Source organism: Nannizzia gypsea, genomic scaffold (genome assembly GCF_000150975.2).
Source record: "Nannizzia gypsea CBS 118893 supercont1.3 genomic scaffold, whole genome shotgun sequence".
Lineage (NCBI taxonomy): Eukaryota > Fungi > Ascomycota > Eurotiomycetes > Onygenales > Arthrodermataceae > Nannizzia > Nannizzia gypsea.
Genome location: NW_003345199.1, coordinates 2,552,977 through 2,576,131, shown reverse-complemented (window position 1 = coordinate 2,576,131; position 23,155 = coordinate 2,552,977). Strand labels below are relative to the sequence as shown.

Sequence of the window (23,155 nt, the reverse complement as noted above, 5' to 3'; positions counted from 1 at the left end):
AACGGGGTTTGCGGAAGACTGGGGGTAGTTGAAGTTTGGTATTTTGTGTGCTGGGGAAGCAAGATAGTATAGGGAGTGACGACTGGAAAAGTAAAAGACGTAATCCGTGATGGCGATAGAGAGGGTGAAATATCAAACGAGTCACCTTAGCTCCCTGGTAGAGGTGTGTGGTGCATATTGGCAGGGAGCTGTATATCTTCAACCAAGTCAAACTCTTCCAGAGAGCATTGGTGAGCTTCCGGCGGAAGATATATTCGGACAAACAAGCAGGCAAATTTAAATATGCCAGTAGTTAAACGAAAAGGAAAAATATATATATATCTTCCTTCAACTTCTTGCTGCAGATTTTTTTTTCTCTTCCCGTTTCTTTTTCCCTGTAAAGAAGTCCCGGGGCCTCCCGTCCGGGAGAATCAACTAGGTCCCCCCAACAGCAGCCTTGTTGGAGCAATGTGCGTCCGCGGTCAGAGCTCCAGGCACATAAACGTTTCCTTCGACAAGTAGTCTTGTTTCTTTTTTCTTTTCTTTCGTTTTCTTTTTTTCCTTTTGGCAATGCAAAGAGAAAAAAAAAAAAGGTCCGGCCAGACAAAGAACAGGGTAGAAGAAGGGATATATCTCTTGCAGCCAAAGTGGAAAGACAATCCGCCTGGCAGGCAGAGGAAGAAAGCTAAGAGTTTTAACGTGGTCGTGTTTGTAACTATTTCATGGAAGGCCGTTAGACCAGGACGATCATATTCAAGGCCGAGACCTCTTGCAAGGGGAGTAAATCAGAAAGAGACAATAATGGCAGCGATATGGGGGTAGTTTAATCCGTACCAGGCCTGTTTTAGGAATATAGTCGCATGCAGCAACTAGCTTCCCAATTGCTTGCTCGTTTGCTCTGCCGGTAAGGTAAGAAAAAAAAGGTCGTACAGGGCGTTGATGGTGTTGCAGGATGAGCGAACAGTAACGGTGGGATTAAGGACGGCAACGGTCAAGAGAATTAAATAAAGTCCGTTCCTCTTTGCTGAACGGCGCGCAAGCCGCTGTATATATGAGGAAGTAAACGGAGCCCCCCAGCCCAGGGTATGAAATGCAAGCCCGGGGGCCTGCAGGGTTCAGCTTTTTTTTTTTTTATTTGTATCTGCTTCTTTTTTTTTTCTCAGATCTTTTTTACCCCCTTTGCTTTATTTTTATCTTAATTGCAGGGGTCTCTGGCGCAAGGGAGCAGCTGTCGGTGCTGAGGAGCCAGGTTTAGAAGCTCTTTTGCTTGTCGCTCCGCAATGACTTTTGATTCTCTCTCTTTTTTTATTTGCAACGCGAGTCGAGGTCAGAGCAGCTCTGGGGCAGTACGGAGTACGGAGGAGAGTAAAGTCGGTCGTTATAGTATGCGATGTTTGCTTGCTAAATTTTTTGGTAGCGAGTATCTGATCGCAGCTGCAGGCAGGGATGGGCGAGGTGGGAGAAGAAGCAAAAGCGGGAGGGAGAGGAAACACGCTGGCTTTAAAGACAAGAGAGCGAAGATCCTGCCTGACTATCGGGCTGTATCAAACAATGCCACTGCAGGAGATTATTGGGCCAGCGTAAGAAGGGCGAAGCTCGAAATATGAGGTTGTCGAGGGCAGAAGAAGAACGAGGTCGAGGTCGAGGAAAGTCGCAGCCGGGAGGAGGATGTATTTTTTTATTTTTCGCCCACGTCACTTTGGCGGTATCGCCGGGTCTTTTGTTGTATGGCAGTGTAAGCGTATTACGGGTGTGTTTCGTCAACCTGTATTGTGTATTTCGGTTACCAGATCACGTTTTTACGCTTTAAGTTACATAAAATACACCAATTCGAACCTTTTTTCTTCTCTTTCTTTCGTTCTTTCTACCTGCAAAACGACGAGCAAAAGCGCCTGGAAAAAAGTACTTGATAGCTACAGAGAAGTAGAAAAGCCAACAGCTAGAGTCAGCGGAGGACGGAGGCGCCGCAAGGCCGAGGGCTGTATGTATATGCAGGATGTTGGCCGAAGTTGATATGTTGAACCCAGTGTACGGGCAGGAGCTTGGGACTGACGGGCTCGCGTATTTCGGAGGAGCGGTGACCGATGTCCAGCCATTGAGCGTCCGTCGTGATGCTCCAGCAGTGGAAGACGGTGGAAGAGGAGAGAGATACAGAGAGAGAGAAGTAGAAAAGAGAGGCAGACAGGCAGACAGGCAGACGGGGCAAAGTGACGACCCAACATTGCGCCCCAGGCAGGCAGACATTCCCAGCATTTGGCCGCCCTCACTGGTGTCACGTCCAGAGAGAGGAGACAGAGGAAGACACCCCTGACAGCGCCGCTGGGCCGCTGGGCCACTGGGCCACAGAGGCAGCCAGCATACAGCCACAAGGGAATAAGTGACGAATGCTGCAGTCGTCAGCCAGACGAAGGACGTGAAGAAAGAAAAAATAGAGGCGGCTGCCCCATCTACCGTGGGGTTCGACAGCGGGATGGCAGCTGTGTTCGCATCGCTAGCGTTGAACAAGCCCGTCATTGTCTATCAATTGGCTTTGGCATTTGAATCTGGTCTGCAGAGGGCAACAAAAAGGGAAGAAATATCGGCCTACACGCCTTTTCTTTCCTTTTCTTCGTCGTCGCTCGACCTGATGCAGGCTCATCCTCCTTCGTCAAGGCAAGGCAAGAAGGTCGGGTCCAAGTCAAGGCAGCCAGGAATGGGAGGAGTCATCTTCCGCATCGCCAGCTTGACCGACTAGCGTGGGCGTCGTCTCCATGGTTGACCTTGACGAGCCTAAGCCCAACACGAGAAAGGCAGAAGGGAGACTCTGTCAGGCCTAGAATTCCGACGGAGACAAGAAAAATAGACAGACTGGAGGAAGAGGAGGTCTGGATAGCAGTCACGCCACCTCATGCCTTGTCGAGCATCCTGAAGAATGAGCTGCATAGCATTGCATGGTAAGGGACTTGTCTACATCTCTATACTCCAAGCTACCAGCCTCTGCAGTACTCTGCCTGCTCCCGAGGGCTGCCTGCTTGTTTGTATGCAGTACTTCTTTACTTACCACGACTTGAATTGATAAATTTAAAATACGTGAGTATGTTCCAGAAAATGACCCGGTGTACCGTTACAATACAATACCGAGCTAACCTCAGTGCTCTTTCAGCCCTAATTCCGCTGGCCTTTCGTCACTTTACAGACCATCACCAAAGCGGAAAAGGGGGGCCTAATTAGACACTTCGTGGAGTCGTTAATATAATCTCGTTTGGTCAGCGAGTTTCACAAAGGACAGACTTTTGCAAAAATAAAGGGACGATGGGAGAAGGAGCAAAAAAGAAGTCGGCTCACTCCGTATCCACCGGAATCTCCATTCTTTACTCTTGCTGCTGCCGCTGGACTCCTCCTTTCACAAACCTCTCCCCCTATCCCTTCTTATCAGGAGCCCGGTCTCAACAACCACGGCTGTGCCTGTCGCTGGCCCTTCTTTCACTGACCAGGGAGATGAGCAAAAACCTACGTTGATCAAGCATGATGACATCATTGGCGCAGTAGCACATCACTAGAAAAGTGGAGCGCCAGAGAGCCGGGACGGAATATTGTTACCCATCACAGTCTTGCCAGCGACAACGGGCAGGAAGTCGTAAGTTGGCTGTTAGCGGACACTATTGGATAGCTGGGATTAGAGAGAGCACATCTTTACTGTACGTCTGTTGCCCCGAACCACCCAGGGAAGCCTAAAACATAAGGTCGGTTGCCCTGAAAGGGGGGGCGATAAGATGGATGTTACATCCTATTCGGCCTGATCGGCTCGAAGGCGAAAGGGCGATGGCAATGCAGGAGATGAACCAAGTAGCAAGGGGGAGGCAACCCAACGAGCAGGGCGGAATTTTCCCATGAGAGGACAGAAGAGTGTGAAGGAGAGACAGCGTTACTCCGTAACCGGAAGTTATGCTCTGCTCTGGCTTGCTCAATTTACTCGGTTTAACCAGCTTACCCAGCTTTTTTTTACTCTGGGTTAAATGTTTAAATGTTGGTTAACATGGTATGTATCATCCTTTACGGAGGCCCTACGCCGACCTATCCTGCCCTTGCCCTGCCTTGCCCTGCCCTGCCTTGCCTTGGCTGTGTCCCTGGATGGGGGACGGGGTGCTGCCATTTTTACGGAGTACGATGATTACACTTCCCACAGTACCTATCCATAGGGCCATCGACCATTTTCTTACCCCTCTGTACTCCGCAAATAGTACATCGATGTGCATCAAAGTAACGTTTCAGATTGTCGAGGCTAGCAGAAGATCTCACCGTACAGCAGAGTCGCAGCTCACAAGAAAGCAAACTCTCTCACCGAGAGAAACTGGGACGCTAAGAAACCTGGGCTGTTGACTTGGAATCCTCCTGTCCTATCCCCATCAACCTACTAACCGACCCACCCGCTCAATACTCATAATACATCCAGATATTATTTTAACTTATGCGCCAGCAAGAAGAACGACAGCCCTCCCTTGCTCGTTGCTCGTTGCTCGTCGCACAGGCGCAAACCAACTGGACCGGATGCCAGACCCGGCCCGACCTGGTCACATATTTCTCCAGGGGGCCAGGCTGAGCGGGTTGTTTTCTGAATAGTTTAATCAACTAGCCACGCAGAAGAAGAAAGCAGACCACGCAGCATGAAGGAGAAAAATTGTCAAGTTGAACCGAATCGGGTGCCAGAAGAGGATAGTCGATTGGGCTGCAGGCTGCTGTTTCGTACATCAGTAGCTGAAGGGCTATTCATAGCGGCTGTACATCGTACTACTACCGCGTACATACGTACATACATACACACACACATAATACACACATGTGCAGCCTGCATACCCATACGACGAGGGTTACTAGTTATGGATGTCCAGCAGCATGTAAGTATGATCAAAATGTATGCATGGATCAGGCATGCCGCCCCGCAGGCAAGGCAGGGCAGGCAGAAAGGCCCAGCAGCCACCTCGACAGGCCAGCCTGGCTTATCTCTGGTAACGATCAAGCCCATTCAGCAGCGTCTTCCACCCCATAGCTACTGCAAGGCTAAAAGAAAGGCGTTGGGAGGGTTACTTGCTGATGGCTGATATGGGACGGTTTGTGGCTTGCCCTGCCTGGAGACATCTTGACTGCTCCCGAACGTTCAACGAACTCAACCAACACTCCGTCTCTTCCGCACGAACTAATGAGCTGTTGGGCTCCACGGTGGGCGCAAGATCGTTATCTAGCTAGGGGCCGGGGTTGTCAAGAATTATTAATAGTCACAAATGTATACGGAGTAAGTTCTTCCTTTTCTTTGCCCTTTCCCTCTCTCGAGATGTCTCAGGGTACGAGTAAATGCCAACTAATTCTCTCACAGACAGTGTCACTCCTACACACCAGCCTCGCTTCGCCCTTAGCTCTTATCTCGTCTTCCTTTTGAACCACCACCTTCGCCAAGGTAGGCGGGTGCCCCGTTAAGGAAAGGGAAAAAGCAAAAGGAGAATGGGAAATCCGAGAGACCGCCGACTAGTTAGCAATATCTCGTGGGCATTCTTTTCTTTTTGATCATGTCCGAGCAGATCGCGATCCATCCTCTCGGGCATCAGTCACATCTATCACACGTCCAGCAAGGGAGCGGGAAACAGCCAACCATGGCACTGTACTTGTTTTCTCTCTGGCCCGGCGCCATGATATTCGCATTCTCAACTCGCACCTCCTGACCGCTGGATTGGCTCATCATACTAATCCCCACTGATTACTCAAATCCTCCCAAGTAACAGGGCGCAATGAGAAACCACAGGATGGAGTAAATATGAAGATGCAAAATGCTGTGTCAAATTCTGCTGACCTGACTCCGTGCTTGCTGTGGAACATTCAGACGAGCCATTACGTCGCATGTACCACTGGACCGGGACAGAGAGCAAACGAGTACGGATTGCAAAGAAGATAAGCGAGAAATCAGATATCATTCCAAAGGCCGAGGATAAGGCCGAGGATCCTAAGCCCGTCGCCCTTCCCTTCCCCGCTCATCTGCCACAGCCTGTGGCGCGACAAGGGTTTTGTTTCTTTGCTATCCTCGTCGTAACTTGCTCTTCATCGTATATGCATACAATATACGATAATTCGTCTTCCCCCCGCTCGATGCTGTAGACAGGTCAATGCTGCGCCGTGGCTTTCCCCGAAATATTTTGAGAAAGCCGAAGACAGAAGAGAACGTTGTATTAAACGGTTTGAGGCTAAAGTTAAGATAGCCTATTGGAATGTGTTAAAGTTACTCGGCTTTTATTGGACAAAGATGAGCATTCTGTCCAATAAGAAGCGTTATATCCTGCCCCTTATAAAGTGTATGAAATACGTGGCACTGGTTGGTTGAGCGGGAGAGTATAAATTAAATCAACCGTGAAAGCGAATGCAACCAAATAGCGTCTTTGACAGCACTGTTTATTCCACGAAGAAATATCTAACATCTCAACAATGCTGTGATCACCTCTTTACCTCACACTTCTGGCGCTCCTTAACCGCCAGAAAGGTTGCACCATGAAGTGCCATCTCTATACTTTTACAGAATATCTTTCAAGAAACAGCTGAGTCAAAGAGTGAGCCAGCACAATGTTGTCGACTGCATGTATTATTAAAATATTCGCAGCCAGACAGAGGAGCTGCCGCTACTATGACCGACCTTCGCAAAGCCTGGTATTTGCTACTATACCCTATTCTCAGGTGACTCTACCATCCTGGAGACCGCAGCCCCTTTCTGATAGTAAGGTGGTTTGCTGTAATCTGGATTGAGGAGTGACACGTGACTCTATTTTGAAGTGAGAATAAGCTTAGGTTGATTAGTTATAAATGGTCTGGCCTATGGTGAGCTTATATAAGGTGTGTGCCAAGTGAGCCTTAGCCGGACTTCTGACAGTTTTATTCGATCTAGCCATCGTCCGAAGAAGGAAAAGGAGTTCTAGTTTTCCAGCTTTTCAGCACTACCCAGTATATCCGATAGCCAGACGTGTGAGGTAGTCCTCAAGCCAATCAGGGGGAGAACCTGATTTGTATCTCCAAGATAATCAACTGGTCAACTTACTCCCTTTGGCCTCGAAAAATACGCCACACCAATGGCAACAATAACCAATAAAGAGGGAGCTGACCTGCATCTAGACACCTTTGCTTACAGGGAAATATAGCCACATAATTCAATATTTCATCATCATGACGGAACACCTGGAGGCATAGAGAACTAGAGAAGGTAACAGCAACGACCTTAATATACCCTGAAATAAGACCCTACCGTTCTAGAAAGCGTTTAACTTGGCTCAGTTTCTCGGCACCTCTGTGGCAAGAACAGCCGAGAGCGGTTGACCGCCAAGGCATTAATACTGACCACTTACACGACTTGCGCAATGCAATCTGCGCGTTGGGTTGTTAAGTGCAGGCCTCTCTCTTATATAGGTCCTAAGTGGCTGAGTGAGCTGAGGAAGAGGACCCTCGTAACCAAGGTGGCGCCCTAAGCAACGCAGAAAAAACGGGCAACTTTTTGTCTGGGAGGCCCAGAAACCACCATCCGTCATCAAGCGAAAGGATAGAAGGACCGACGACGGCCCAAATCCGGCCCAAATCCGGCGTCGGCGGCAGGAGCTCGGCATGCCGAGTGAGAAGAAAAAGAAGAGAGGGGAGGCGGACGAATGAAGCGAGATCGAGTGTTTGCATTTATATCATACAAAATGATCGAACCAGCTCGAGATCTATTTAAAGGGGCAAATTAAAACCCTTTGGAAGTTGACTACAGAGAAGACTGAGAGATCAACGTCGTTCAGTGGAAATCCAGGAGCTGCAGTTACGATTGAAGGGCATGAGTACCGTTACTGACAGCTATCATGATGGGCTAGAAGCTGCTAGAGTTATAGTAATGAAATACTGGTCTTATCATGATCTCGACAAGATGGAAGCACCCAGCTCCTTCTACTACCCAGAGGCACTGCTATTGGTCGCTTTAAAGTGAGATGGAACAGCCAACCAGAGAAGTATATCTTCCGGATTATAGATTAATCCGTAAAATGTGGAACTGTATAAAATTATAACCTCTTCTTATTGGTTGACTAAGTTAAACTCCTGCGTTTCGATATAGGTGTGTATATACACCTAATGTATAAGGCTTCGCCAGGAAGTTATGTTCACCGTCCATCCCTCCATCAACTCATAATATGTGTCATTGCTCTTCTTCTATTTAGCGCCTGGCAGGGCGTTTATCCACTATGTATATCCAAGTTTCTGGAGTTAACCACCAATGATGTCACTGGGATGCCACCCGCACCCCGTATAAAATGCTCTCGATCTCCAGTTGATTATAACTATTAACCTTTTAGGGAAGCCAGAGAAGAGGCAAAGTACGCACGGTGGATTTGATGATCAAGCCTCTAGGGTGCCGTGATATAACTCTATCGACAAACGTCGGTTGGACTCTGCACGCACGGTCTGCCTACTTGAATAATAGAACCCATCGGTGACGACGTTCCCTTATTCTGGTGTTTGCATCTTTTGAACAGCTGGTCTAGACTCAATCATCCATGGTTCTTGCAAGTCAATGCAGCAGGTTTTGAATCCATTTTACTTCGCCGGGTAGGCGAGCGAGTCCGAAATTCGGCGATAGAGTTGAGGCTAAGAACATCTTTATTCTCGGCCAGGATACGGCCGAGGATAAGGTATATGTCATCGAAGATGGAAATTATCAAATGTTAAGCAAGAAGTTTATGTAGATTTGAGTAGAGATAGGAGGCCGAGACAAGCTGGGCAGAGGGTATATAAGCGGAATGTGATCGAGTAAGATATAAGGGTTAAAGAGCGATGTAAGGAGCTTCGGAGTGGAGGAACGCGCGTGAATTTTATTCCTCTTGAAACCATATTATACTGATATTAGTATATTAGTATAATATACATATTATATTTCGTCAACTTGATTGATGGAAAAGGCTTCACTTAAGGATAATCATCATTGGTTGGTTAGTCGAATCAAGAGAGAGGAGCCCAGTGTGATGTATAGTCATGTACAGTCAAAGCTACAATTGAGAAGGAAGCCGATCTACCCTTGACAAGGTCAGATATGATATAGCGAAGAAGCCGCCTGTAGCGTACAACACGGTGTACGTTGACGTCCACTATGTATAGTCTGCTAGGATGCTGGGATCATTTTTATTTTTACTTGTTACTATTTCATTTCATTTATTTTTATATTCAGGGCTTAGCCGAGGCTCCTACACAGGTAGTCGTACATATAAAGTGTGGCTTGCTATCTGCTCCGTGGGATACCGGTATATGCAAGTACCCGGGGTACCCAGTCCGCACCCTGGGATATGGAGGTAACCTAGCAAAAGAAGTATATACCTCGTTCCTTCAGCTCAGGCCCTGCGGGAGGGAGGAACGGAAGGGAAGGGAAAAGCAAAGATACTGAAAGGAACAAAGCTGCGCCTCTCAGCGAGCAGATAGCTTGCATGGTTGATGTGGCATTGGCATTGGATCCCGACACGACCATTCGCAGCCTTGCTGTCCGTCCATTCTTTGAGATATCAAGGGGAGCGGGTTGGGACAGTTGTTGCTTTTCCTACCCCGCCAGCGAACCGGCATCATCATGGGTTGACCGATCTTGTCCTGATTTCAAAACACGCTCTTCCGCAACGGGGAGCCCGGGCATACGGAATATAGGAATGGCTGGCGGGGACAATGCGCTCCCCTCTCATCATGCCACGAGCTTCCTGTTCGTTGCCTGCGCATCGTTCTTCCCACTCCAATCATATACACACGGTAAGCGGACGATGACCGTCCGGCGCCTGCGTTACTCCGTATAGAGTAATATCTCCTCCTCCGTGTCCATCACAGTACTCCGTAGCCCACCGCTCTTGTCACCACGTCGCTGTTTTGTCCATCACATTTGTTTATCTCATGATGTGATGTGACCAAAAACGATAGACAGACCCCACGGCTAATACCGGTAACTTTCCACAACTTCTCCTCTTCTCAGCTCAGCTCGTCCTGAAGAGGAGAGAGGAGAGGGAGTAGCGCGATCATGCATGAGGCAGCAGATAATCGATATGCAAGATGGCCTCGCGTGATACAGCTTTTGTATTCGTGGTGCGTCAAGAGAGGCCGAAGCTCGATGAGCAAAGCAACGCAAAAGCCAAAAAGAAAAGCCAAAAGGGGGAGGAAGAAAAAAAAAGGACAAAAATAAAACGACATAAGGTAGCTTACTAGTGGTATTTTTCACCATTGGCCGTATTGTACGACCCAGTATTTGTGTCTGTTTTGCCGAATACGCCGGGCGTAAAATAAGGAAAATACCGAAAAACCAGGGGATGAAGACAAGAAGATGGAGGAAACAGAGAGAGAAAAGAGAGGCTCCATCCTTCGCATCCTCTCGATATCCACGACCATACGGATACCCCGTATGAACTTATACGTCGAGGCAGCTGGGGATGGCAGCCATCGGGATCTCGATTCATGCACCTGCGCCTGCCAGCCAGCCACGGGCAGCGTCAAGTATACCGCAGGGCAGGTAACATGTAACTATCTGCTACACCAGCCACAACGAGGTGTTACTTGCGTGCAGGTACCCAGCCAGATGGAAACTACTCTGAGCCTTGCATATAGCGCAACTCTAACATGCCTTGATAAGGTCAGTCAGTTTTCTTCCGCTTTCCTTTCATGAGATCAAGTCTTTAAAGCCCTCCCTGTCTGGCCCCATTGGCTATATCTTCCACGTTGTCTTGTCTTCGGAATATGCAGACAAGCGACTCGCCATTCCGCTATCTTGTCGGTTCTCGCCCTGTCAAATTCCGCTGACCGCGTACCGCAGGGAGTTAAATTGGGATCTCTCCCGTGGAGCTCTCTTTTTTTCCCCTAACTCGCTTTATCTTGTTATATGATTGCGTATTCCCGTTACTCGAGGCGTTTGATGCGGCGAATAACCCATTTTCTCTTTGTTTCCGCTTAAATAGGATCCTGGCTGAAGCTTTCTGTTCAATCGTTCGTAGGTTAACGACCAGCCAGCTTGAAACAAGTTTATGGGGAAGTTTGACCCTTCAACCACTGGAGGGGTGGAGATCTAGGCCAAGCTTGTTAGGTGCTCTGCCCACCAAGGAGAAATGTGTAGATGATCAGAAGGAGGAAATCACCGTTGTGGCCCTTTTACCGATCTACATATCTCTTGCACAGAGTAAGTAGGAATGCACATGGTCAAATGGCGGTATGCACATCCTAATCTCCTCCGCCTGTTCCTTGGTCGCTTCTGCTATCCACACCCCCCTCCTTTTCAAGACGCCCCCCTAATTCCCCTTCCCCACGCCGTTAAGGACGGAAGTGCAGTGGGCGTTCGCGGGTTGGATGACACTTGGACTCTCCATCGAAGGACGAGCAGGAAGCTTGGTTCACTTTGATTGGTATATTATTCGGTATCGTTGTTAGGCATCATATCCGTCTCGTATTCCCCCTCGTCCGTGACTGAAATTAGGATCGGCTTTTTTTGGTCAAAGGCTGTTTGGAATACCGCGTGGCGAACTAGCAGATGGACTTGGATATCCCTTCCCCCTTTTCTTCCCTTCCATCGATATTTAACACATACGTGAATATATAGATAGTGGGTGGTACTAGATCATCACTGGTGTTGCGATGATGTGCCACCTAAATGGCAAAGCCAACGTCATAGATCGGTGAGTGGCCTCATCTCTGTAAGCTGAAAAACCGAAACCTGGAGATGGGTTTTCTTGTTATAAAAGAAGGTTGTAGCGAGAGGTAAGGCCCGCAAAGGGGCCGTTGTTGTAAATATACGATGTAAAATATATAAATGAGAAAAAAAGGAGAGCCCAGCAGCTTAACTTTGGTGAGGACAGGGGTAAGAGGGGATGCCACAGGTAGAATAATGGTTAGATAGTTATCAATCGTGTTTCGTATGTTAGTCACCGGTAATCTTGTAAAACGTGCACGCGATTCCAAGATAGAGCTCAGGTATCGCGTTTTTGGTGCTTGAAACCCTCCAGTGTTTTTCTACCCACATTCTGGTATCGGAGGGCTATCGGTAGTAACGTTCTTACCGTAGACGACATCGCACCCCGGATTTGCAAAAACCGTCTCTCTCCCTTCAATACTTATACAGCCGTTCCCGATGTTAGCTTCAAACAGTTTTGGCAATCCATAACTATATGGCCTGGAAGCGCCCGAAGCGCAGTTGTTAATCACCACGGGAGCACAGTTCATATACATCTCACGGTTCCCAAATAAATTGAACCAGGTCCAGGCCAACAGAGCCCTCCCGGCTGGTATGTCCTTGGGGATGGTAAAATTGTACGTGTTCGTAAGTGGACATCCTCCCATAACGGATTTAATCACCTGGAACGATGTGCCATTGTCCAGGCTGAGAGATACTTGACAAAAGCCTCCACCGTGGGTTGCAGTGCCAGCGAGTTCCAGGGAGTATGTTTGTCCAGTAGTGTAATTTGCCGTTGCGCGGAAAGTGGTGTTGGAATGGTATCCTTTGCAAGGGAAATTCGAGCCTGCGGAAGGGCGTGTCAGCCTTGAAGCGGATTTCTATTTCCGTCCTGCCACCGCCCTATTACAACTGTAAGGCGTCGACATACCATCCGCATTCAGTGGGTTAGTCATAGAGTAGTCAATATCAGTGTATTTGTTCCCTGGGTTGAATTTGCTGTATCAGTGTTAGTATGTGGCCATGTTTTTGCAGTCCTAAATACACTCGCCTTCTAAATGGATAGGGGGTTTTCATCTCCATATGCCCAGATACACCAATGCATGCTGCGAGGAGAACACATATCAGTTGCATTTTAGCTGCTTGTGGGTTTACCTTGGGTATCTTTAATTTGTAAAGCGACACTGTTGATGACCACCAGTATATATCAACATATAACTGGGCTATCCGGAGATTGAAATGAGACTCCTATGCCCGACTTATCCTAATAAATTGCTTATGCCATCATTCTCTAGAGTATAAGAGGGATATATAGCCCCAAGAAGATCAAGGATATACCCGGGGATATCACTCTAGTAAAATAAAGGAAGATGCTCTCCTGATCAAGGACCCGGGGTGCGTTCTTCACAGGATCAACTGTGAGCTTCCGATAGGCAACGATATATCTAGGGGATTGAATGGTACAGTACTTCCGCCTATGACTGGTTTGGAGCATAGCTGACTTTGATAGTCCGAGGCCGCGATCATATGGGATACCACAGCAGTCCATGGAGATGGTGGCCTTGCGCAAAGCGCCTTTCATCTTATCGAGGATAGTTCTTCCTGCTGATATCGTTTTCCAGGGGATATAAGGACAACTATCCACGCTGATGGATATCATGTTCTGCCTTCTTAGTCGTTTGATGTCTTGAGATATAAGGGTATATGGTAGAGATTCCAGGGCAGGGTAGGACAATCACAACGGAGCTGACATCCCTCGGAAAACCTGTACGGAGGATACGATACTGCCGTTTATCAGTGCGCTTTCGTCAAATCCTCCTGGTATTATGATACCGATGGTGTAAGAGGGATGTTCTTAAAATCCTCATGGCAAACTCATGGACAACGCCGCACCCTCAGCCAGGTGGCCACCTTGTTAGTTACACAAAGGACCGCAAGGACTGGATGAAGTCATGATATACCACCCGAAAAGCGCCTGAACGAAACCGATGACACCCACAGCTGGCTTCGTATCGCTTCCATCCCAAGTACAACGTCGACAGTGAGTGTTTTTGAAGAAAACAAGAGCTTGAAGATATCTTGGACCCGTGGACAGGCGCAAACCACGTGTTTTCCTCGTGTTCTGGCGGCAACTGGGAAGAAAAGAGAAATTTGACTGAATCTGCAACGTCCAACTAACTAACTAGTCAACAACCACCAGCTCCTCTAACTAACAATCAGCTACCAGACAGCTTGTGCAACGCTGCAGCGAGTGAGCAGGCGATATATATCCTTTCTGAGCCTGATTCCATTGCAATGTCTCATTCTAGTCTCCGCGGAGATTCCCTCCGCAGGCCAATGGACCAACCCTGGAAGAGTCGATGCGACCAGGTTTAAGCAAGCGAAGGATCCTGACTGAGTTATGGACGAGACGCCACGATCGCCGTTCTATTAGGCCGAAGCCGAGTGCTGGGTGAAGTGGGTGTAGCTATGTCCTGGCTGGCGAGCGTGGCCTCTACGACACTGCTCCCGCCTGGCTGCGTGTTCTGTTTCTGATCTGCCTGATACCCCTGTCCACCTCGCCCGTCCATCGGGAGGGTCGGTACGGTTAAATAGGGCCCGAATGCTTAGCCAACCCTAACTGATATTGAGGCTGCATATGAGATATAGTTGAGTCTCGGAAGTTGTGGCCTCGAGTCATTGCCGTTACTGCATGGTAGCCATCTAATCTTATGTGTCATTGCATCTGGAGATCTCGCTAGATACCATATTGGGATACGATGTGTGCATATATACCTGGCAAAACCAGATAAGCTTAACCAAGGGAAAGATTTGCCTTTGCCGGGCGGTGCTTCGGATTTAAATGTTCTGGTCGTCTAGGTCCGTTGGATATGTTCGTGCGTGTCGTGGTGGGATTCGCCGAGAGGCAGTGTACATAGGATTACAGCTGGCCCAAATGATTGTTGAACATGGGGCGTTTATTGGTTGTCCGCTGGCATGTATCTTCTATCAATTGCAGGGTCTCGTATGAGTAACCCTCCGTCTTTGAGATGCCATTTGCAACGGCAGGCCTATCTTTCCCCCATTTGGCGATCCTCCTCGTCCCATGCACCGAATTCCTTTTGGGAGGATAACTACCATGCTTGAAACGAATTCAGTGCCACAGAAACGTGATGGATGCATGCCTCTTTACTCCTACAATACGACCACGGGAGTTGTCCAGTCTTAAGAGCCTAAAAGGTGTTTAACTACTTTTATCATGGATTCTCGGTACGGGTCCGGCCATATCAAACAATCCGGCAAATGGAAAGATATTGCGCTGTTTTTATCTTTGAGGTGGTAAAGATCATGGCCAGCTTGCCTTGTCTGCTTCTACTTAGCTAACCTATAAATAATAACCTTGGTCATAGGTACTTAAGGCGAAGACTAAGCGCCATAGAGAACGCCCGGTTTTCTGGTCAGTCTTTCGGACCTTAACCTCTTCCCCTGAACACTGGACAGGCCAGTGGCTACTGGAATCTAACTCCAGCGTGACCATAGACACCCCATGCGCCCCTTGAGTGGCCATTTATCCCCTGCTTGTGGAAAGTTAATGCAGCATTCATGACACTTCATCCCGTCAATAGGGGGCCATTTAGTTACAGGGGCCCAAGGGACTCATCCAGGGCTTGATCAGCACCTAGGCCCTAGACAAGTGGTCGAGGTACGCTGATTCTTGGACCAGGAGTATAACTAACACATCACCGAAATATTTGAACGACTTCTTCATGACTATATTGGCTCGCGCAAACCATGAAGCAAAGACCTCCGTATTAGATGAAGTCAGTTGAGGACATTAGTCACATCCTCAGCCGAAAAGATCCCTTCCACAGGAGAGATAATGACCTTATGCTACTGGGATCCTTGGTTGTTAGCTCATAGTTATGTGATATGCGAACTCCTCAAGTTACTGGGGATGTATGATGAACAGCTCAGTCACCCTTGCCACTGTCTGATGAAGGCTGGGGATGCTGTCTCACCCCTCCTGGGCACAGATTGGAACTCATGCTTGATTGATGACGTTTACCATGGCCCAGTTAGAGATAGCCCATGCTGTGCCTCTGGAGTAAGCGAATCCTCCCTGGGAAAATCCGGCAAACTGTCGGTGTGATCGAAGTACGCAACGGAATTTATGATATTCTCAAAGCGCATGCGCAATACTTATTGTTTTGTGAGAGTGTCTTACAACAATCGTTCTCGACCGTTCAACGTCACTCAAATTCTTCAGGAGTCTAGGCCAACCGATCCTGAGTCGCTAATATATTTAGTCGAGTCTGGTCTGATATTTACTTTTGGGTTAGTAACTATAGGGAGTCTGAAGCGATGGCTGCTCCAAGCTCCCTGTTACCACGGGACGGCCTTCCCCCGTGGATCGGTTTATCAAACGAAGGATAACTCCCGCTCTAGTACAGACTCTGGAGCGACAAACATGCCGAAATAAAACCCGTTCTAACGAACCCTTGAAGAACTGAAGAGGATTTCAAGCTTAATCAAGCTTTGCTTGGTTGTGCATATGGGGAACAGGGATGCCGCTCATCCTCCACCATCCTGCATAAGCCCATGTAGTTTAGGCCTGCCAAAAGCTTGATATCGCTCCTGTCTACATATTCGTTCCTCGCAACCCTTATCGAAGATGGATTCCACCAGAAACACTCCTGTCGCACAGCGGCTGCGGAATGATATTCCCCCGAATACCATTTATCAGTCTTCCTGATGTGCACGCCTCAAATGCAGATCTATCTCTCCCTGACCAGGGTGCCTATGATCTATATATTTCCGCGGAGTCCTGGATTACGCTCGATTCTACACTGTAGCTGACCTGATAGTAGGCTACTGGTGAACAGAACTCAAGCTGCGCGCCATGATTCACGACGCTAAATACCCTCCATGTCAGTCTTGGTGATCCCATATGCCACCCTGGAGTACGCAGTGTCCCGTGTAATGGGCTTGCGTCAGCATGGATGTATTTCAATCTTTACCCGGATAGCCGCTGATAATCTTCGAGGAAAGGCTCCCCATTTAAGGAAAAGGGAAGTGGAACAGTATTTATTCTGCTTCATTCCCGTCGAAATTTGGGGTTGCGTGGGTAGGAATTTGGTCATCTACCTGCATACATAACGAATTTTCCCCAACCAAAGCCGTCATGCCATCTATTGAACCAATTCAGATAGAGCCCCTTCCCATTCTAAATGGCAAGGAGAATGGCCTCCCTTCTCTCAAAGGCCCTATCAAGAACGGAGATGCATTTGTGAACACATTTGATATACCTCTCCCACCCCTAGCCAAGAAGCCTCTGAAAATCTTGGACATAGACAAGGAAACTCCGGATGGGCACGTTGCAAGAGACCCTATACAAGTCCGCTTGACTGGTGTTCACCCACATAATTCGGAGTCTCCTCTCACTGCCCTGTTTGATGAAGGTGTTATCCCTGCTCTCTGGTACTCCGGGTAGTAATAGATCCTAACGTTAACTGGTATAACTTAGGATTCCTAACCTCCCCTGAATTATTTTTTGTTCGCAACCATGGAGCGGTTCCTGTTATTGAGCAAGATGATATCCTCAACTGGGAGCTATCGATTGAAGGGTGAGACACTTTTGAGCTTTTGAACTGCATAGTCTTCGAGTGTTGATTAGGTGGCTAACATTCAAACGTCTAGATTGGTACAAAACCCTATCGTCCTGACTTTACGGCAGATAATTTCCGACTTCCGCCAGGTAACTTGCCCTGTTACCCTCGTGTGTGCCGGCAATCGTCGTAAAGAGCAAAATATGGTTCGAAAATCCAAGGGTTTCAACTGGGGAGCGGCAGGTTTATCGACTGCCCTGTTCACTGGGCCAATGATGCACGACATCCTGACTCAAGCGAAGCCAGATAGACGGGCAAAATACATGTGCATGGAAGGGGCTGATGCTTTGGTATGTTGATGTCCGCTGCCAGAGACCAAAGCAAGCGCTCTATTTACTCATTTTTTTAACAGCCAAACGGGAACTACGGCACATCCATCAGGCTCTCAACAGCCATGGATCCAGCTATGGGTGTTATGCTTTCCTATATGATGAATGGAGAGCCACTCCGTCAAGACCACGGCTGGCCACTTAGAGCTATTATTCCAGGGCACATAGGGGGAAGGAGTGTGAAATGGATCACCAAGATAATCTTGACCGAAAACCCAAGTGATAACTGGTATCACATATATGACAACAGAGTCCTGCCGTAAGTGCTGCCATTCCATATTACTATGCCTGGCGCTAAAATGAAATAGAACGATGTGTTCTCCTGAAATGGCAACTGAGGACGATAGCTGGTGGCGTGATGAGCGCTACGTGATTCAACATCTTAACGTCAATTCAGCCATTGCCTATCCACGACATGATGAAGAGGTTGTTGTGTCCACGACGCCTACATACACAATCAAAGGCTACGCCTACGGTGGTGGTGGAAGACAGGTTTCAAGGATAGAGGTTTCCTTGGATAGTGGAAAGAGTAAGCCATCCATACCTCTTATAACTACATGAGTAAACTTGCTAACTAGTCTTTCGTAGCATGGCGACTCTCGACCATAAAGTACGATGAAGATAAGTACAGGGCAACAAGTCAATACCTATATGGCGGTCAACTTGATCTTTCCTGGAGAGAGACATACTTCTGCTGGTGCTTCTGGTCGCTCGAAGTGCAAACGCATGAGCTCGAATCCGCAGACAGCATTGTTGTCCGAGCTATGGATGAAGCCTTGAATATCCAGCCACGAGAAATGTACTGGTCTGTACTTGGGATGATGAATAATCCCTGGTTCCGCATCACAATCTCTAAGGAGAATGGCGTATTGAAATTTAAACACCCTACTCTACCTGCTACTCAGCCAGGAGGTTGGATGGAACAAGTTAAGAAGGCGGGAGGTGACCTAACGGATGGAAACTGGGGAGAGGCACCAAACGGTGCTATAAAGCGGGCTGATATAATCCCAGAGCCAGAAATCAACATGAAAAAGCTGGGCCTGAAGGTCAACATTACTCTGGAGGAGTTCAAAGCACATAACAGCCGCGAGACTGATCCTTGGTTTGTGGTCGAAGGTGAAGTCTATGATGGCACCCCTTTCCTTGAAGGCCATCCAGGAGGTGCCCAGAGCATCATCTCAACGGCAGCAACCGATTGCACTGACGAATTTATGGCGATCCGTGAGTTTGCAGCACCCACTACATCCTTGATAGGAGGCTTACATCTCTTTTAGACAGTGAATCAGCAAAGGCCATGATGCCTGACTACCATGTTGGGACTCTCGATCCTGCTGCACTTCGTGAGCTACAGGCCTCTCAAGGGACATCCAACAAACCTCTTCCAGTTATCCACGAATGGGAGAAGGTGACATTGACCAAGAAAAAGGACCTATCACTTGATACTGCATTGTTCACATTTTCCTTTGCAGACAATTCAAAGGTTTTGGGGATTGGTGTTGGCCAGCATATAATGTTGAAGGTCAATGCGAAACCAGATGAACCTACTAGCGCTGTCATCAGGGCCATTACTCCTCTATCTGACCCATCATTGAAAGGATGCATGGAACTTCTTATCAAAATATACCGACCAGCTCCTGGCTTTGCTGGTGGGCAGCTCACTGTTCCCCTGGACAAATTGCCAATTGGTGCAGAAGTGGACTACAGGCTGTCTTCTCACTGCAAATTCGAATACCTCGGCCGAGGTAGGGTTACGATAGATGGTAAGGAGCGGAATATATCCTCATTTAATATGATCTGTGGTGGAAGCGGTATCACACCAATGTTCCAGGTTCTCCGGGCAATCTTACAGGATGAGGAAGATACAACCACCTGTACCCTTCTTGACGGGAACCGCACTGAAGATGATATTATGTGCCGATCGGAGCTGGCTTCATTTGTATCGCGTGATGCAAAGAATAAGCTGCAAGTTATTCACACTTTGACCCAAGGTTCAAAATCATGGTGTGGATATCGTGGTAGGATTTCGGAGGATTTGTTATCCAGGCATATCGTGCGCTCTAAGAACGGTATGGTACTTATTTGCGGCCCGGCTCCTCTGGAGACAGCCGTGAAGCATATGCTCCTCAAACAGCAGTGGAATGAAGAGGACATATTCTTCTTCTAAGCGCTGGACTTGTATATTGGTGGGAGTTTGTTCGTTACAGATGTTTTTTGTGGGTCGATTTGGTTGTTCGTTTCGTTTTTCGTTATCTCCTCGCTCAATTCGGTTACTTTTGTAGTGATCTAGATCTTCGAATTTTGACGAAATTGATTCGAGTTTAAGAAATCCATTAAATGTCATAAATACGTCTAAAGTATCTACTTCGAGGAACTGGGGTTCTTTGGCTTCCTGAAGCACGCAAACTCTCCGCGGGTAGCTTCCCTTAACCTCTTTAAAACACCACGCATCTCGCTAAGCTCAGCCTGTAGCTTTGCACGAGCATCGTTCGTTGTCCTGCGGTCTAGCTCAAGGTATATTTGTCCTTGAACCTTGGATGCCGCGTCGGTGGAATACTGGGATAGTGTTTGGGCAATAAACTCCGTATCCAAGGTAGCTTGCATGAGTGCCGGTAGTGTATACTGGGCCCGTCTCATGAATGCCTCAAGCAGAGCGCTGGAGACCTGAGTGAGTAGTTCCGCTAGGATTTTATTGGTTAGGTTGGAGGATGAGGGGCCCTGAGGAGTTGGGACTTTCATTGGTAGAGTAGTAGAGACTTCATTGTGAACCATCACAAGCGAGAGCATGGTTGAATATACATATGGTCGGATTTGATCTGGCCGACTGTTTGCTGGAACCCAGTCAGGAGATGCGATTCCCTCAAGGATAGTATGTTTTAGGCTTTCAACTATCGGCTTCAGGTATGACTGGAATAGACGGGTGTCAATCTGGCCCAGTACATCTTGGATGGTTTTCGATTCGTCTGTTAATTTCACAGCAAATGAAGATTCGAACGTGGTGATGAGTTGCGGTACATGCTCAGTGCGGAGAGCTTTGAGATTAGATAGAGTCAACAATATACGGACATTCTAAAAAGTTTAAGCGTAAGTAATTTATCGATGTTAGGTGAAGTTGTGGATATATTGGAGAAACTAACCCTGTTATTTGAGTCAACTCCCCCGCTTGCGAAGACGGAAGAATGAGTATCTGGCCCTGTTACCGCAGCTTCGGGACTGGGAAGAACCCATTCAACGTCAACGTCAGCGTTGACTGGGTGTTCAGCATTTTCAACAAGACCACTCAAGGCTTTGTAAACGCTGGTCACGAATTGCGTCCTTACAAGCTGGAGAAGCTTTGCCGGGGGAGGTGTAACAACTTCTACTGCACCAGGCTTTCTCATAGATTCGGAGATATATAGTATTTTCTGCATCCCAGATAGGATTGAAGATTCAAAGGTCACAAAATAACTAGGCATTTTACTCAAACTTTTGATTGTTTGATGTCGTGTCCAATCTTCAAGGTATTTGCATAGTTCGGCATCACTGTTCCAAGCGGCACAAGCGGCACGGGCGCATCTCTCACGGGTTCCGCTCACCAGGAGCTTGAGTCTATCGTAGGAACCACTGTGCCCGGATATAGGGCTTAAAGCGGCCATTTCACTTGCAGCAGTCCCGATTAATATTAAGAATTCACCAAGGTAATGCACTCCACTCAGGGAGTTTGAGTAAGGTGGCCAAAATGCGAAGTCGTCCCAGGGTTGGCCTGTCTTCTCTGGCATTGGAGGGATATTCTGGGGATCAGCCGTTAAACGCGATTCCAGGCTTAAACCGGCAAAGGGTACAGTTGGACTTGTGGGCAGAGATGAGGGGATGAGAGAGGCCAGATCTTCAGGGGGAGATTCGGCGAAAATAGTGACAACATTGTCACGGATCAGGCCCATAAGTTCGATGATACCATCTTTAAGATCATTGACCCCGTTGGCAGACAGGCGGTGATGTCTCCGGCTCTCACCGTCGAATCCAGCAGGTAACAATCTCTGCTTGCTACCATCAAGAAAAGACTGTGTGGAATCCCAGAATCCAAGCACATCTCCAAGAATGCCACCTTGGACGGAGAGTAGTTTCTTTAGGAAGGTATGTAAACACTCCCATAGTTCGATTACCGACTCTGAGTCAAGACGATGCCTGCTAGTCCGGGGCCCTTCATTTAAGGAGTTCCGCAGGTAGGGAGCGACAAGCTGTGGATCTGGCTTCTTCCCAATAGCTAGCCGTCGTCTTAGAGTCTCAATCTCAATTCTTGATCTCTGGCAGAATGCAGTTATCTTGTTCTTTAAATAGTCGTATCGACTTAGAAGCCAAACCCATACCGGGTTATCTTCTACTCCCAGTTCGAGGAGAGCAGCGATGAGTTCCATATGCTCCTCAGCTTGAACACTGCCCACTCCAATGGACGAGGTGGATTGTGCGCTGCTAAGTCGTTTCCATAAATCGCGTTTAAATGCTTGGATCTGTTTTTCCACATCCATCCACATTCTTCCGGTGACCAAAATCGTATAGACCTGTTCATCTCTGAGTGGCTGTTTAGTTGATGCTGCCCGTTCCGCAACGGCCTTTGCCTCGTTTGCAAATCTCCTTGCGCTATTATACTGATTGAAGATTGTCGGGTAATCGCGCTCCTGGATGGATTTGGACAAATGCCCTCCAATTTCATACATTTCACGCTGTTTTTCGACTGCATCCAAGATAGACTTGAGACCTTCTTCGCGCTGTTGGCCGTTCAAGGCTTCACTCCATAGTTCCTGTGCTTGTTCTGATGCCTCTGCTAGTGGTGTGCTGATACCAGAGACATTTGTTAGGCTTCCGGAGCTAGGTATATCTGCGCGGAGAGTAGGCTTGCTCTTCGATCGCCATAAGCCTGTGGAAGGCGATGCGCCTAATTGGGAGCCTGACCTGCGGTGCTCGCCAGATGGAGACCTATGCAGTCGCGAATTACTCTCACCGTTATTCTTCATTTCTGTATAGACATTATCCAGCGTTGCCTTGACTCGCACGAATCTCTCGAAGTTTGATTCGACCAGCATCTTCAGCGAGGCAGACTTCTCGTCAATTGACCTCGAAAGGAAGTCTAGCCCCTGAAGCAGCGACTGGGTCGAGGCTGACTCCTGCGTCTCGGAGAGGAAATCAGACGCTGAAAAGCACTTGGAAGAAAGCAAGAACTGCTTCCGTACTCTCTCATCGTCAACTGGGAGCCCGCGCATCCTCAGCGTCCTTAGAATCGTATCTGGCCCGCCAAGGGGGTCAGGCTCGTCTTTCAGCGCAGCGCCATCGCCAGCCTTGAACCTCTCCTGGTCTCTCCTCCCTGGAATCAAGCCGGAGTATCGTATCTGGGACCGACGGCGGTAGTCATCACTCTTCGCGGGGCCGTCACCTTCGCCCTCGCTGTCGGAGTCTAGTTGAGCTGGCCACTCCTCCGGGTAGAGATCTGGCAAGTTGTAGAACTGCGCCGCATCCCGGGGCTGGACATCGGCCATCTCAGCGTCTGTATCTTCGCTGTCTCCCTAAACACGGCT

At 48.2% G+C, this 23,155-nt stretch overlaps 5 protein-coding genes across 5 annotated transcripts; 3 read left to right on the top strand and 2 right to left on the bottom strand.

Annotated features, from left to right (window-relative positions):
* Nucleotides 1-1,530: 1,530 nt before the first annotated feature.
* On the top strand, nucleotides 1,531-3,029 carry MGYG_04405 (hypothetical protein; the record flags this gene model as incomplete). The annotated part of the gene is made up of 5 exons (XM_003174180.1): nucleotides 1,531-1,559; nucleotides 1,975-2,111; nucleotides 2,373-2,525; nucleotides 2,612-2,912; nucleotides 3,005-3,029. The coding sequence occupies 5 exons, from the start codon at nucleotides 1,531-1,533 to the stop codon at nucleotides 3,027-3,029; spliced, it is 645 nt and encodes a 214-aa protein (XP_003174228.1).
* A 2,258-nt stretch (nucleotides 3,030-5,287) lies between these two features.
* Nucleotides 5,288-6,102, top strand: MGYG_04404 (hypothetical protein; the record flags this gene model as incomplete). The annotated part of the gene is made up of 3 exons (XM_003174179.1): nucleotides 5,288-5,297; nucleotides 5,330-5,410; nucleotides 5,831-6,102. 3 exons carry the CDS (start codon nucleotides 5,288-5,290, stop codon nucleotides 6,100-6,102), a joined length of 363 nt encoding a protein of 120 aa, XP_003174227.1.
* A 5,874-nt stretch (nucleotides 6,103-11,976) lies between these two features.
* MGYG_04403 (hypothetical protein) lies at nucleotides 11,977-12,769 on the bottom strand (the record flags this gene model as incomplete). The annotated part of the gene is made up of 3 exons (XM_003174178.1): nucleotides 11,977-12,482; nucleotides 12,567-12,634; nucleotides 12,681-12,769. The coding sequence occupies 3 exons, from the start codon at nucleotides 12,767-12,769 to the stop codon at nucleotides 11,977-11,979; spliced, it is 663 nt and encodes a 220-aa protein (XP_003174226.1).
* A 4,027-nt stretch (nucleotides 12,770-16,796) lies between these two features.
* On the top strand, nucleotides 16,797-19,773 carry MGYG_04402 (nitrate reductase; the record flags this gene model as incomplete). The annotated part of the gene is made up of 7 exons (XM_003174177.1): nucleotides 16,797-17,073; nucleotides 17,139-17,238; nucleotides 17,312-17,570; nucleotides 17,633-17,868; nucleotides 17,918-18,138; nucleotides 18,198-18,830; nucleotides 18,884-19,773. 7 exons carry the CDS (start codon nucleotides 16,797-16,799, stop codon nucleotides 19,771-19,773), a joined length of 2,616 nt encoding a protein of 871 aa, XP_003174225.1.
* Nucleotides 19,774-19,967: 194 nt separating this feature from the next.
* MGYG_04401 (hypothetical protein) lies at nucleotides 19,968-23,116 on the bottom strand (the record flags this gene model as incomplete). Its single annotated transcript, XM_003174176.1, has 2 exons — nucleotides 19,968-20,675; nucleotides 20,744-23,116. 2 exons carry the CDS (start codon nucleotides 23,114-23,116, stop codon nucleotides 19,968-19,970), a joined length of 3,081 nt encoding a protein of 1,026 aa, XP_003174224.1.
* Nucleotides 23,117-23,155: the final 39 nt, after the last annotated feature.